General features: G+C 46.9%; 1 protein-coding gene across 3 annotated transcripts in view; it reads left to right on the plus strand.

Annotated features, from left to right (window-relative positions):
• Nucleotides 1–16,246, plus strand: part of LOC147097984 (disintegrin and metalloproteinase domain-containing protein 9-like) — a 141,373-nt gene that overhangs the window by 102,651 nt on the left and 22,476 nt on the right. For 2 of the 3 annotated variants that reach the window (XM_085971177.1, XM_085971179.1), the window contains 6 exons: nucleotides 1,610–1,793; nucleotides 6,427–6,507; nucleotides 8,436–8,541; nucleotides 10,361–10,502; nucleotides 14,017–14,071; nucleotides 15,803–15,826. In XM_085971177.1, coding sequence (XP_085827303.1) covers nucleotides 1,610–1,793; nucleotides 6,427–6,507; nucleotides 8,436–8,541; nucleotides 10,361–10,502; nucleotides 14,017–14,071; nucleotides 15,803–15,826 — 592 coding nt within the window. The remainder of the gene's footprint in view (nucleotides 1–1,609; nucleotides 1,794–6,426; nucleotides 6,508–8,435; nucleotides 8,542–10,360; nucleotides 10,503–14,016; nucleotides 14,072–15,802; nucleotides 15,827–16,246) is intronic. The other variant, XM_085971178.1, reaches the window with a different exon arrangement.

Raw genomic sequence — 16,246 nt, forward strand, 5'->3', positions numbered from 1 at the left:
CTACTCAGTGCTATATACAGGTGTGGTCACTGCCGGTACTGCAGTATACATGAGCTGTAAAAAGTAGTTCCCCCCTTAAAGGTATATACATTGCAGGAGGAGCCACCTTTTCAATGTTAATACACTAGAAGGGTCCAAGATTTTGAAAATAAATGAATATTTCTAGTTCAGCTTAAAGTAATTTCCCATTTTGATGACATTTTGTTAACTGTAGTTGCCATATTGCTTTATTCTGATATTGTATTGTGAAATTAAAGTGCCATGTACAATCCTCCTTGAAAATATTCTTAATAGTACAGGACAACTGAACTCTAAACCATATCACGGCACAATTTGTGTTACTTATGCAATTTAAGTAACGTGAATTCCAATCATAAGAATGTAAGAACATAAGAATTAGGAGCAGGAGTAGGCCATTCGGCCCCTCGAGCCTGCTCCGCCATTCAATAAGATCACGGCTGATCTTCAACCTCAACTCCACCTTCCTGCCCGATTCCCCGTATCCCTTGATTTCTCTAGAGTCCAAAAATCTATCGATCTCAGCCTTGAATATACTCAACGATTCAGCATCCACAGCCCTCTGGGGCAGAGAATTCCAAAGATTCAAAGCCCTCTGAATTAAGAAATTCCTCCTCATCTCAGTCTTAAATGGCCGACCCCTTATTCTGAGATTGTGCCCCCCTGGTTCTAGACTCGCCAGCCAGGGGATACAACCCCTCAGCATCTACCCTGTCAATCCCCCTCCGAATCTTGAATGTTTCAATGAGATCACCTCTCATAGAAACATAGAAGATAGGAGCAGGAGTAGGCCATTCGGCCCCTCGAGCCTGCTCCGCCATTCAATGAGATCATGGCTGATCATCCAAACTCAGTACCCTGTCCCTGCCTTCTCCCCGTATCCCTTGATCCTTTTAGCCTTAAGAAATATATCTAACTCCTTCTTGAATATATTTAATGAATTGGCCTCAACTGCCTTCTGTGGTAGAGAATTCCACAGGTTCACCACTCTCTGGGTGAAGAAATTCCTCCTCATCTCTGTCCTAAATGGCTTACCCCTTATCCTTAGACTGAGACCCCTGGTTCTGGACTCCCCCGCCATCGGGAACATCCTTGCTGCATCCAGTCTGTCTAGTCCTGTTAGAATTTTATAAGTTTCAATGAGATCCCCTCTCAATCTTCTAAACTCCAGCGAGTATAAGCCCAATTGACCCAATCTCTCCTCATACGTCATTCCTGCCATCCCAGGTATCAGTCTGGTGAATCTTCGCTGCACTCCCTCCATGGCAAGAACATCTTTCCTCAGATAAGGCGACCAAAACTGCATTCTTCTAAACTCTGGAGAGTATAGGCCCAATCTACTCAATCTCTCCTCATAGGGCAACCCTCACATCCCAGGAATCAATCCTCTTATTTAAAGCACAGCATTAAATGCTGAGACTAAACTGCTAATAGTAAACCTGGGGCGAGTAGAAACTACCACTGAGTGATGCATTTCATGAACATTATTGCCACATTTACCGTTGTTTTTGGTTTCTTGGTCATGTTTTACACAATACCGCTACTCTCTTATGCAGCAATGTCTCCAATTATGTTGTTTCTTTTTATTTAGAAATTCCATGTGTGGGAAGCTGCAATGTGAGAACGTAAACTCTGCGCCTGTTTTTGGGATCCCGCCTTCCATCATCCAGACACCTATTGGTGGGACGACATGTTGGGGCGTCGACTTCCGGCTGGGATCAGATGTCCCAGATCCTGGCATGGTGAACCCAGGGACCCGCTGTGACACTGGCAAGGTATGACAAGAGCCTAGTGTTCACCTCCTGTTAAAAGGTGTTTTTTTTGGCATTATGGGATCCTTTGACCTGGTTTTTTTTTATGTTGGGGAGGCTCAGCTGGGTGCAACTGGAGACTTCTGCAATGAATGCCTCATAAAACAGACACCAATGGTAGCTGAGAGTCAAAAGGCCCAAATTGCAAGCAGTGAGGTACTACAGGAAAAGCTAATAGCCGTCAAGTAGGTAAATGCTTGCTTTAAAGACCGTGATTCAGTTGCTGGTGGTTCATAAGAACATATGAATTAGGAGCAGGAGTCGGCCATACGGCCCCTCGAGCCTGCTCCGTCATTCAATAAGATCACGGCTGATCTTCGACCTCAACTCCACTTTCCCGCCCGATCCCCATATCCATTGATTCCCCTAGAGTCCAAAAATCTATCGATCTCTGTCTTGAATATACTCCAAGACTCAGCATTCACAGCTCTCTGGGGTAGAGAATTCCAAAGATTCACAGCCCTCTGAGAGAAGAAATTCCTCCTCATCTCAGTCTTAAATGGGCGACCCCTTATCCTGAGACTATGCCCCCCTAGTTCTAAACTCTCCAGCCAGGGGAAACAACCTCTCAGCATCTACCCTGTCAATCCCCCTCAGAATATTATATGTTTCAATGAGATATTGGATGGGTTCACTGGATATTTTAACATCAGTAAGATGACTGAGCTCCAGTAAGCTTTAAGTGTATAATAAATGGCACATTTGAAGCTTGCTGCATGTAGGCTCGTATATATCCTAAGACACTTCGGGGGAGAAATTCGGTGGGCTGCGCCACCAGTTAGCGCCTAAAGAGGGCACTCAGTGGATTTAGCGCCACTGGCCACGCCTCCCGCAATATTTAGCTGGGGCGCTAATGGCGGCGTTAGCCTGTTGCGCTGCGCCGCCACTGATGACGTCATCGGTGTGCGCAGCGCCCTGCTACCGCTCCGATCGCGATATTTGGCAGCGACCGCCTCTGTAGCGCCGCTCGCTAATTGCGCCCGGTTCACGGGGCCTACCTGTGGCGGCAGTGGCGCAAATTAAGGTGGAGGTGCGGGGCGGCCGTTTTTTTCGGCGGCCGCCTGCCAGCACCTCCGGCCCCGGCCTCCTGTTCTCCTCCCGCGGCATTACTGGCTGTTTTCCGAGAGCCCGGCACTTCTTCTTGGTGCCGGGCTCTTTTGCTGGCACTCGCGATCGCTCATCGCGCTGGTGCAGGCCCCTCCCCCTTAAGAATAGGAGGAAGGCCTGCAGTACCGCAGCGCACCGTGCCGCAGCGTGTGGCGCTGTGGCACGTTGCACTGCGATATTCAGTTTCAGCGCCCTAAGAGGGACGCGGAGCGCCTCGAGCCTCGCCCCCGTCCCTCTTGGGGCGCTCAAGCTGAATTTCCGGCGATCGCTGCTGCTTCGATCGCAGCGCTAAATCTGGCGCTCAGGCGAGCTTGGCGCCCCGTTTGCTGCTCCACCCAATTTCTCCCCCTTCAAGTTTACTGCTGGGACTGGAGGAGAAGAGTGTTCTAATGAAAACGGGCGATCCTGGAGTGAGCTATCTACTATTCTCATGTGCCTTCAGCGTCCCACCCCTATCAGAATGTCAGAAGGAGGAAGGCACTTATTTTTCATGCCTCCAACCTCCACTCAGTGGACCCATGAAAAGTTGGGTCATGGGCAACGCTCCCGTTAAACTCTGCGGCAACACAATGGTCTGGAGGTCTTGTGCAGGCAGCTCACCAGCGTTTAAATGGAAATAACCTACGCATGCACGAAAATTTGAATGGGCCAGTTAAAGATTAGAGGGAATGTTGGTCATGGGCATGCTTGGTGGTGTTGTCGGGAGTGCTTCAGTCCTGTTGTTGACAACACACAACGTTGCAAAAGTGCCGGAGTTAAACATCAGCAACTGAACACTTTGCATACCACGGGCAGGATTTTCATTTGGCCGTGGAGGCGGGATTGGAGGTGTGTGGGGGGTTAAAATCCCGAAATCGGGGGGGGCACGAACCCATCCCGCTCCCAACCCGCCTCCATGCCAGTTTCAAAGGAGGCGGATACCCGACCCGCACTGGGACCCGCCTCCCCGAGGCGGGAAGGGGATTAGTGCCAATTAACTGCCTGTTAACAGGTAGTTAACAGGCAGTTTTTAGTCTAATCCCTATTTTCATTGGTGAAATGTGGGATTCCCGACGGCTCCAAACCACGCCAAGTTGGCGAGGCGGGCCGTCGGGATGAAGGGCTTGGAGGGGTCGAGATGTCCAGTGTTCCGGTGAGTGATGGGTGCATGAGTGCAAAAGTAAGTGTGTTTGGTGTGTGTAAACTGTTTAAAGAAGTTTTACTTACATGTACTTACCTTTCCAGCCTTCCTTCCTTCAGGTCTCGGGAGTCCCTCATCTCACCGGCACAGAAAGCAGAATGGCCGCGATCTGTCAAAAATTGCAGCCTCTGCTTTCTGTTCCGGGGAGATCTCTAAATCATCCTGAGAGGAAGGAATTAACTTGGAGTACAGATTGTCAGTGTTTGACAGCTTCAAACAGCTGTCGAACTATGATATTTCATCTGTCAAAAAGTCTTGACAGATGAAATATCAATCTGTGACGTCAGCTGTTGCCGGGTGGGCCTTAATTGGCCTGCTGAGCCCGCTGGGCGGGCTCAACAAGGTAAATCAAGTCAAAATCGCGTGGGTTGGCTACAACTCGATGGAGGCGGGACTACAACCCCGAAAGCTGTAGTCTCGCCTCCTCAATGAAAATCCAGCCCCATGAGTCATCTCTGTGTCTCGAATCAATTGTCGGTGACCTAGTGTTGAAGCTTGAATTTATTACTGCATTGTCCACTAGAAGTACCCAGAAAGTGAAGCATGATAGGAGAATTCCATTGATACTGACCTGATAACAGTCGATACAGGTCGAGATGCAGCGGCTGATCTTGTGTGTTCAAAAACAGCAGTCGACAAAGTTTAACGCAAGGAACCCCATGCTCCGGAAATCACTCGGGAGGTAGATTCTGTGCCCGCGGAACCTGCAAGATTGTAATTATGCAATTTAGCAAGTACACAAAGGACACGTCCGCTCTGCAGGACTTGGACTTACCGAGAGCATTTGTTCTCAAATTAGGATTCCTAGCCCCTCCGGTTGTTCACAGTGTTCCCTAAATCAAACGTTTCTGTGGTTTCTTAATTTTTTTGTGGGCTTTTTGACTTACTAGCACATTATTTCTGTTGCTGTATACTAATAAAATCTGCTTTTTACAACAATAACACAGTTTACTTTTGACTTGCTTGTATTGTCTTATGGAAGCAAGGTCAGAGGTCTTCCAGGGCAGGTCAGTATTGGCGGGGGGTTCTTCCACACTAAAAATGTTGAAAACCACTAACATACAGAACAACAACAACTTGTATTTATATAGCGCCTTTAATGTAGTAAAATGTCCCAAGGCGCTGCACTGGAGTATTAAAAGACAAAACAAATTTGACACCGAGCCACATAAGGAGAAATTAGGGCAGGTGATCAAAAGCTTGGTCAAGAGGTAGGTTTTAAGGAGCGTCTTAAAGGAGGAAAGAGAGGCGGAGAGGTTTAGGGAGGGAATTCCAGAGCTTAGGGTCTAGGCAACAGCGGCACGGCCACCAATGATTGAGCGATTATAATCAGGGATTCTCAAGAGGGTAGAATTAGAGCAGCGCAGATATCTCAGGGGGTTGTGGGGCTGGAGGAGATTACAGAGATAGGGAGAGGCGAGACCAGGGAGGGATTTGAAAACAAGGATGAGAATTTTGAAATCGAGGCGTTGATTAACCGGGAGCCCGTGTAGGTCAGTGAGCACAGGGGTGATGGGTGAATGGGACTTGGTGTGAGTTAGGACATGGGCAGCCGAGTTTTGGATGACCTCAAGTTTACGTAGGGTAGAATATGGGAGGCCAGCCAGGAGTGCGCTGGAATAGTCAAGTCTAGAGGTAACAAAGGCATGGATGAGGATTTCAGTAGCGGATGAGCTGAGGCAGGGGCGGAGACGGGCGATGTTATGGAGGTGGAAATAGGTGGTCTTACTTATGCTGTGGATATGTGGTCGGAAGCTCATTTCAGGGTCAAAGATGACACCAGGGTTGCAAACAGTGTGGTTCAGCCTCAGACAAATGTTAGGGAGAGGGATGGCTAGGGAACGGAGTTTGTGGTGGGGATCGAAAACAATGACTTCGGTCTTCCCGATATTTAATTGGAGAAAATCCAGAAAGGGATGTCGGACAAGCAGGCCGACAATCTAGAGACTGTGGAGGGGTCGAGAGAAGTGGTAGTGAGGTAGAGCTGGGTGTCATCGGCGTACATGTGGAAAGTGACGCTGTGTTTTTGAATGATGTCGCCAAGGGGCAACATGTAGATGAGAAATAGGAGGGGGCCAAGGATAGAACTTGAATATAGGTCTATAACACCTCTAACTTAAAGAAATAGTCCAGTTTTACCAGAACGGCAAATAATATTTCACCAAATTACAGTAATCCCCACATTCTATAATACACAGAATTGTAAGAATTCAGCTTTTCCCAAACTGACATTATTAATGAATCCAAGTCTAGTAAAGACCAACATGCGTTGCATTCTCAGCTGTTTCCCATTATTTTGATGTGTTTTAGATCTGCATGGATTTCAGATGTGTGGATGCCACTATCCTAAAGTACGACTGTGATGTACAGATGAAATGCAATAGCCATGGGGTAAGTAAGAGTTCTTGTGTATAGTAGTAATTAAAATAAAAACATGGATATATCCTTTTAATAACTGCTATTTGAGTCCTTCCTCTGCTGAAAGTCGACCTGAATGTTATACTGTTGTCTGTTCCTTTCTGAACTTTATTTTTAAGGTGTTCCCTTGTCCAGAATGAACAACTGACCCATTGCCGAACTGATACTTGTATTTTGAACAAGCTGTGCTCCAGACAGCTTGAACCTGGATACAAAGGCAAAATACTGCGGATGCTAGAAATCTGAAATAAAAACAGAAAATGCTGGAAACGCTCAGCAGGTCAGGCAGCATCTGTGGAGAAAGAGACAAGAGTTAACGTTCCAGGTCGATGAGCAAGAGTTCTGACGAAGGGTCATCGACCTGAAACGTTAACTCTGTTTCTCTCTCCACAGATGCTGCCTGACCCGCTGAGTATTTCCAGCATTTTCAGTTTTTATTTTAGCTTGAACCTAGACTTCGGTTCTGTCAGCACTGCTGCCTTTACTTCTGTCTTATACCAGGTTTTCCATCTGTGTGGCATTCTATGAATGAAATGAAAACTACATGACTGCCAATAAATTTCACTAAGGTAGAAGGATTAACCGCTGCATGGAATGTTTACCAGGCAGTAGCAGACTCATTACTGCAAGATTAATTTACAACTTGGAGATCACTCATTGATGTTTATTAAAAGTGGTTTAAATCTTTCCCCCCCCCACTTTGGTCAGAATACGTAGAATGTACAACACAGAAACAGGCCATTGGGTCCAATTGGTCTAAGCCGGTGTTTATGCTCCACACGAGCCTCCTCCCACTCTACTTCTAACCCTATCAGCAGAACCTTCTATTCCTTTCTCCCTCATGTACTTATCTAGCTTACCCTTAAATGCATCTATGCTATTCGTCTCAACTGCTCCCTGTGGTAGCGAGTTCCACTCTCTGGGTAAAAAAGATACGGTGCTGTGCCCAACTCAAAACTGAGTTTAACTTTTGAGAACTGGCAGAATTGCCTGCCGAGCACGCTTGAGAAAATAATCAGTGACAAGCAAAGACATTTTCAAGGACTTAACCAGAATGAGTTAAGAAATCACTGCTAATTTCTGTAGCACTGCAACTGTTCCAGTGAAAGGGTTAACCTCCATCTCAATAACAAGGGGGCTTTCACACTCCTGAAAAAATGAGCACCCCATGTGCCCTTTTAATTTCAAGGAGATGGATTTAAATCCACCTTAAATCTCTCTTTTCTGATGCCGGTAAGGGGCTAGAAGTGAGAAGTTTTTGAGTATTTCCAATTCTGTTCCCAATGGATTGACAAATGGAGCCACAAAAGTGACCAAGTTCTGCACAATTATCAAACTTGGTTTTTTTTTCCCCCTTGGGAAAGATAATGGGGGAATAGAAAGGAAATGTTCCCATCATGTGCTAAGAGGGGATGATGATAAACGTGGTTAATTCACTGGAGTAACATCTGAAACGGTTAATCTAACACCAGTCTATGAATGAAATGAAAACGACATGACTGCTAAATTAAAATCGATCCAGTCACCAGCATGGCATAAAGCACTAGGATTAACACCAATTCACACACCTGTGCACGGACTCTTGACAATTTTTTCTAATATAATATCAAAGCCTAGAAATTCGTCTTGGGCGGTGGTGCAAAAGCGGGCGGTATTGGATCAGCCGCCCGTTGACTGCAGTGGAACTGAATATCGGGCGCTGCGTATAACGGGCGGCCGATCCGATACCACCCGCTTTGCGCCCCCGCCCGGGACGAATTTCTGGGCCCGAGTATCTTAGTTTTGGGAAATCTCAGTATAGTTCAATGCTGACCTTGCATGCCTTCGATGTAGGAAGGAAATGCAGTTGCAGCAGGGTTAAGTGTTAATCGGTTTGACCCAAGTTGCATGTCGGTTTTTAGGTGTGTAACAGTAACAAGAACTGTCACTGCGACAGAGGCTGGGCGTCCCCAGATTGTGCAAACTCTGGCTATGGAGGAAGCATTGACAGTGGACCAACCTACGATGGTAAGTGAAAGCTACTTTGCTAGCAGACCTTTTTTTTTTCAGACACAGATGAGGCTTAAAAAGTGTTTGTTTGTGACAATATTAAAACTACTTAAAAAGAATGTGTGTTCATATTAAAAGCTTAATAAAAGCAAATGGTCTACTTGATCAGTACCTCCTCCACTTGCTTAAACATCTACCCACCGGCACACAGTGGCTGCAGTGTGTACCATCTACAAGATGCACTGCAGCAACTCGCCAAGGCTTCTTCGGCAGCTCCTCCCAAACCAACGGCCTCCACCACCTAGAAGGACAAGGGCAGCAGGTGCAGGGGAACACCACCACCTCCAAGTTCCCCTCCAAGTCCCACACCATCCTGACATGGACATTTATCGTCGTTCCTTCATCGTTGCTGGGTCAAAATCCTAGAACACCCTCCCAAACAGCACTGTGGATCTACCTTCATCACAGCAGTTCAAGAAAAAGGCCCACCACCATCTTCGCAGGGCAACTGGGGACAGTCAATAAATACCGGCCTTGCCAGTGGCACCCACATTCTGAAAATGTTTATTTTTCAAAATGCAATCTTTTGCCTCATTGGAAACCCCCCAAGGGAGATCAAACTTCAACCTCTCAAAGCTCAGATTTAAAAATCACTTTACAGGAAACTTTCTTTTTACCGGCACCTAAATAACCGGAAATCTCTCTTAACCGGCAAAATTCAGGAGTAGGTTCAGGTAAGTTTTACTTCATATTAGTGACCATGTAACCGGGGTTCCTGGATCTGTGCCTGTGTAACCAGGGTTCCTGCACCTGTTGCCATGCAACAGGGACGCCTGGATCTGTGGCCGTGTACGGGGCTCTCGTACCTTAGTAAGTATTCCTCTCTGTAATCCGGACTTTTTGATCAACCAGCAGCACGCCGGTCCCGTCGGTGCCGGATAAAAATGAGTTTCCTGTACTTGTGTTTTTTTTTTTAAGACTGCAATGAGGAGATTTGAGTGTACCATTAATGATCACTCGTAGTTTCCCCGTGGCACTCCTCACAGTAAAGCTACAATATCACCTAGTAGCCACAGCCTACAAACTTGGCATCTCTGGGACCTGTTTATCGATGGGAATTACCATTGTAACTGCGTAGATAGTCTCCAAGTTAAATGTTGACATAAAAAGGCGCAATAACAGAAAATCCATGCATACACAAGATTTTTGATATATAAATGTAGATCTTAAATGAAAGCCAGTGCAGTTACTTGACTAAGTTTATCTTCTTCTTCTTAGGCAGTCCCTCGGAACCGAGGATGACTTGCTTCCACATTAAAAATGAGTTCTCAGGTGACTGATGAGTCCAATGCGGGACCTACAGTCTCTGTCACCGATGGGGCAGACGGTGGTTGAAGGGGCGGGTGGGTGAGTGGGGTGCTTGGGTTGACGTGCGTTCCTTGCGCTGCCTGCGCTTGGCTTCCGCTTGCTCTCGGCGAAGAGACTTGAGGTGTTCGGCGCCTTCCCGGATGCTTCTCCTCCACTTTGTGCGGTCTTGGGCCAGGGATGTCCAGATGTCGGTGGGGGATGTTGCACTTTTTCAAGGAGGCTTTGAGGGTGTCCTTGAAACGTTTCCTCTGCCCACCTGGGGCTCTCTTGCCGTGCCGGTATTAAGTGTATAATATGATGACTGCAGATTGTAAAGTGTTTATCTGTTGCTCTTAGTCTTTCTCTTAAAGTTTCTTTACGTCTAGGCCTCTGCCAGTGCAACTCTATAACTACTTAAGGGTGCCAGCGAATTGCTCTCAAGAGTAATGTTTACAGTCTTTGACAAAAGTATATTTTTTCTTCTTTCCAGATAAGGACACTACCCTTCGGGATGGACTGTTGGTGTTCTTCCTCCTAGTGGCACCTCTGCTCCTTTTGGCTGTGTATGTGTTTGTGAAAAGAAATGAACTAGAAAGAAGATTCTGTCAAAAGCGAAGTTCACAAACACACAAGTAACAATTTTACTCTTTGATGTGGATATGTTTATATATATTTTTTTAAAAAGCAATGTTGTTGTGATATCCGAGTGGTAAGGTCAGAAACTGAGATAAGCCAGACTTCAGGAACCAAACTCAACTGTTTAATTATACATATGTAGCAGAGAACATAGCTCTTACAGCTGGAAACAACCACACTCTATTTCTTACTGCACGAGCAAAGATGGAGGATCAACCTCTGTAGCAACATACAGAAAGTTGCAGGTCATCTCAAACTATGAGATACAAAGTGGACAATAGCAAAATACTGTGGATGCTGGATACATAAGAACATAAGAAATAGGAGCAGGAGTCGGCCATTTGGCCCCTCGAGCCTGCTCCGCCATTTAATGAGATCATGGCTGATCTGATCTTGGGCTCAGCTCCATTTCCCTGCCCGCTCCCCATAACCCATCACTCCCTTATTGTTCAAACATCTGTCTATCTCCACCTTGAATGTATTTAATGACCCAGCCTCCACAGCTCTCTGGGGCAGAGAATTCCACAGATTTATGACCCTCTGAGAGAAGAAATTCCTCCTCATCTCAGTTTTAAATGGGCAACACCTTATTCTGAAACTATGCCCCCGAGTTCTAGATTCTCCCCCATGAGGGGAAACATCTTCTCTGCATCTACCTTGTCGCGCCCCCTCAGTATCTTATATGTTTCAATGAGATCACCTCTCATTCTTCGAAACTCCACAGAGTGGAGCTGTTTGCTCGCACCATCTGAACTGTGAGATTACATTACAGTCAATCGCTCACTTGAGAGCTCAATTGCCAGCTTCTATAGTAGCTAGGGTACATCTGGCAGTGGCAGTGATACTGTAAAGACTGATCTAGCTGTCCAACGACAGTTGCCATGCCAGTCTTGACAATAAAGCTTGCATTTATATTTTCACCTCAACGTGCTTCACAGAACAAATGACTTTCTTGCTCAAGTGCAGTGACCACTAAATAAGCATAATCCCCCAGTATTCATTCTGATCCAAGTCCTTGGCCTAGAAATTCAGTGGGCTTTGCGCCCAGTTACTGCCCAAATAGGGTTTCTGCGCCAGTGTAAGAGGGTGCGCTGATATTCAGCGCTGCGGTAATGGCGGCGGAAGCCGGTAGCACTGCGCCGACACCGATGACGTCATCGGTGTGCGCAGTGCCCCGGTTCCGCCCCGCTTCCGGCCCAAACCCCATATTTAGTTGCAGCCGCCTCTTCTGCAGCGGCCGCAAACAGCGATTGAAAAACGGGGCTGTACTGCTGCGCTACTGGGGCGCTTTAAGGTGGAGGTGCGGCCGGCCGCTTTTTCGGCGGCCGCCTGCCCGCACCTCCTTCCCCGGCCTCCTCCACCCCCCCCCCCCGCGGCATTGCCGGCTGCTTTCCACGAGCCCGGCACTTCTCCGTGGTGCTGGGCTCATTTGCCGGCACAATCCAGCGGCGATCTCCCCGTTGCAGGCACCTCCACCTTAAGAGAAGGAGGAGGCCTGCAGTACCGCAGCCTGCCGCACCGCATCGGGTGGCGCAGCGGCACTTAGAGCGCTGATATTCAGTTTCAGTGCCCCAAGCGGTGGCGGGCACACCCTGGAATAGCGCCCGGTTCCGACTTGGGGCGCGAAAAGTGAATATTTGACGGTCGCACATGGCTCCGCGCCCAGCGCTAACTTTTGGCCGTTAGCCAGCTGGCGGGGCCATAGTGAATTTCTAGGCCCTTGAGCCTTATCACTTTATATAATAAGAAGGGCCAAGGATAATGAGATACTACACGTTACAATTCAGGACCATACTGTTCCAAGTAGAATCTCTTTGTCCGAAACCATCGAGTTTCACAAAGTATCTCTGTTCTGTCTCTGCTAGCTTGACCTTGCTGCAAGTTGCTTCTGTATGGGATAGTGCCATAATGTAGTTGCAACATCCTGCTGACCTTATCATCTCTCAAGCATTCTGAATCTAACAATCCAACTGTTTCTCAGTGGAGTATGCCTGGCATCTGTACAATTAAAAAAAAATTAAACAGATACAAGTAACTTATAAATCATTTAGGTTTTGCGCTTGAGCAGTGCAAAAATGGGCATGCTTCTTACTCGTTAATTTTCACCTCTATGTGTCTTGACTTCAGCTAACCTGAACAAACATGTACTCGGTGAAAAGAAAGAACTTTTTCTATAGCGCCTCTCACGACCTCAGGACGTCCCAAAGCGCTTTACAGCCAATGAAGTACTTTTGAAGTGCAGTCACTGTTGTAATGTAGGAAAAGCAGCAGCCAATTTTGCGCACAGAAAGATCCCACAAACAGCAATATGATAATTACCAGATAATCTGTTTTTTTTTTAATTGATGGTTGAGGGATAAATATTGGCCAGAACACTGGGAGAACTCCACTGCTCTTCTTAGAATTGTGCCATGGGATCTTTTACGTCCACCTGAGAGAGCAGACGGGGCCTCGGTTTAACGTCTCATCCGAAAGACGGCACCTCCGACAGTGCAGCACTCCCTCAGCACTGCACTGGGAGTGTCAGCCTGTATTTTTGTGCACAAGTCTCTGGAGTGGGACTTGAACCCACAACCTTCTGACTCAGAGGCGATTAAAGCTACCAGTGATTTGGATTGACTTCAGCTAACTTGATCAGCATGTATGCAGTTCATTTGACTGGGCTTCTGGACAGTCCAGATTTCTCACTGGCTCTTGATAGTCCTGTTGTTAAGTAGGCAAACATGGCAGCCAATGTGCACACAGCAAGGTCTCATCAATGCAATCTGGACTGACACTTCAGTGCACTATTCAATTCAATTCAATTCAATTTTATTTGCCATATGTAATTAGTACAATGGAATGCTTACTCCCCGTCGGGACACGTCAGCTATTCTTACAGCACTGTGTTCAGAAAGTCAATTCTTTGGCATCCAGTGGCAGTGGGAGCACGATGTCCCTCAGCCGCTCCGTCCTCCTCGTCACCGTGGCCTCCTCCTCACTGTAAAGAGGGTGTGCAGTGTCAGTGGTGCCGTCTTTCAGATGAGACGTTAAACCAAGGACCTATCTGCCTCTTCAGGTGGATGTAAAAGATCCCATGGCACTTTTGAAAGAAAAGAAGAAAGTTCTCTCCGTATTCAGGCCAGTATTTGTCCATCAACCAACACAACCAAAAAAAAAACAGATTAACTGGTCATTTCATCTCGTTTTCTGTTTATAGGACGTTGCTCTGAAATTCTGTGTTCACCTACAAAACAACAGTTACTGCCTTTGAAAAGTAATTAATTAATTGTGAGATGCGTTGAGGTGTCTGGAGGACATAATAACTTGTTACATAAATGCAAATTCATTCCTTCTTTGTAACCTATTTTGCATCCCAGTCTACGGACATTGTGCATCAGAATTCAACGTAAATTTGTAACTTTATATCGGCGGTACAATAGAAACTGTCAAAGATATGTATTTTTAAGAACGTGGCTGCATGGATCACTGAAAAAAATTGATCAGGTTGTTCTGTTGTGTTTAAATTAGGTCTGATAGCAGAGCTGAACCAAGAGGTGCCTCAGACAACTTGGCTAAGGAAGGGGTAAGTAATGGCTGCTGAAGGTCACTTTGTTTAAGTGGCAACCCAGTTCTGATGTCGTAAATCTCAGCCTGGCTGTTAAATGGCCAAAAATCATCATTAATTCATGCCTTGGAACAACGGTGATGTATATTGGAGGCGAGAAGCAAGGCTTGTCTAGTTGACATGAATTTCCATCTGTCTGCTTTTCCCGTTCAGTGCCTGCTTTTATACAAGTGTCTCTGTTTGACAAAACAGATTCTCATAAATGTTCTCTGAATGTGATTTGCACGTTCCTTGTTATCAGTCATCCATTGGACTAATAGCTGGGTGCCATCGTATCCAGGTGTGGGTGAATGATGATTTCTGTCAAGTATTACAGGTGCCAAGTTGTTCATTGTCCTTTTGACCCAAAGATGGTGATTTTCTGTGAAGCAAAATGAAAGGTTTTTCCCTCTTTTTGTTGCTGTTCCTTGACCTAAAAGAACTGCTACTAAACCCCCGGCCCATCAGCAGGACTCACTGTTACTTGAGAACTAACGATTTAATAAAACTTCTGACTTCCACCCCTCCCCCCTCCACCTTTCTCCTGAATTGCCTATTAGATTCATTACTGACTATCTTATATTTATGGCCCCTAGTTCTGGTCCCCCCACAAGGGAAACCATCTTCTCTATGTCTACCCTATCAAACCCTTTCATAATCCGTGTCCAATTCTGGTCAGACTGCACCACACCTAGACCGGTAGACCCTTTGCTCAACCAAATAAGGAGCCCAACGTCTGCTTCAGGTTGCCTCTCCAACAGTGGTTTACCCTGATGCAGCCAACGCTGGCGCCTCAGGGAAAACCAACCCTAAACATCGCATAAATAAATAAAAAGTAAGTACTTACCGCAATCACCATCCTGATCGCTGCCGCTCTCGGTCCTAGAGATCCCTTCCTCCCTCCCATCCTCCCTCCCCTCCTGGCCCTCCCTCCCGCCACCCCTCCCCCTTCCTTCCCTTCCCTTCCCTCTCCCCTCCCCTCTTCCTTCACCCCCACTCCCCTCTCCCTTCCCTCCCTCCCCTCTCCCTTCACCTCCCACTCCCCTCTCCCTTCCCTCCCACCCCCTCCCTCCTCCCTCCCTTCCCTCCCCCCTCCCTTCCCTTCCCCCTCCCTTCACCCCCCACTCCCCTCTCCCTATCCCCCCTCTCCCTTCCCTCCCTCCCCCTTCCCTCCCTTCAACCGTTCCCTCCCCCCCTTCCCTCGTTCCTCCCTTCCCCCCTCCCATTCCCTCCCCTCCTTCCTCCCCTCCCTCTCTCCCGGCCCCAAAGCCCGCGATCCCGACTCTGAGGCACGCCATCCCTCCCTGACCTCCGCGATCCCGAGTCCAACCACTTACCTGTGCGCGGCCCAAACGTGGAGCACTTAACTTGCGCTGCCTCCTCCCGTAGCGCCATCTCAATTGTAATGAGGTCCGAGGCCCAATATTCGGCTCGCCCCAGACCTCACCATTTGTGCACAGGATATTAACCCTGCGCCAGAGGGAAGGGGGCACCCAAAAATGGGCACTCCTGAATTTAACCACCATTGTGTTTAACAAGCCATAACTATATAGTTACTTCACTCCAGGTTATTCCAGTCTTGTCATGATAGTGGGGGTAAGGAGGACAAGACAAAGCTGGTCCCTGCCTGGGCAGAATGTCAACATTTAGGATTATTGGCCACGATCTTTTAAGCATAGCGGTAATATTTTGTTATTTTCAATATACCAGGTCCACTTATTGCCAAGTCAACAGGTAATGAATCTTATTGAACCTTCATATTTCTTTGCGTTCTGTCTCTGCTTTCGTGAAATGTTCCCGCCAATAATATGGTGATTTCTCTTAAATACAAACGCACAAAGCTCCTCTGCCTTCTGTGCACGACTGAAAACTTGTTTCAAAATCAGCTGTAAAAAGTAGATCGAAGCTAAGCTGCATTTACTGAGCAACAGAAGCTGTGAGCTGCATTTAAAAAGAGGTCGTGAAACAGTCTTCGCCGCTGTAATGCTGCAGTCTTTTTGTTGTGAAACCAAATCTTGACTTTTAATTATAACTTTTTTTCAAACGTTGACCTTTGGGAATATTGAGGCTATGTGCAGCTAAAAGATAATTGGTCATTTACGACCACCAAATTGCTGATGAGACACGTGCATTCAGAGTCAAAGAGCTTTGTGC

Source organism: Somniosus microcephalus, chromosome 30 (genome assembly GCF_052327205.1).
Source record: "Somniosus microcephalus isolate GS21.2 chromosome 30, FLI_Smic_1.0, whole genome shotgun sequence".
Classification (NCBI taxonomy): Eukaryota; Metazoa; Chordata; class Chondrichthyes; order Squaliformes; family Somniosidae; genus Somniosus; species Somniosus microcephalus.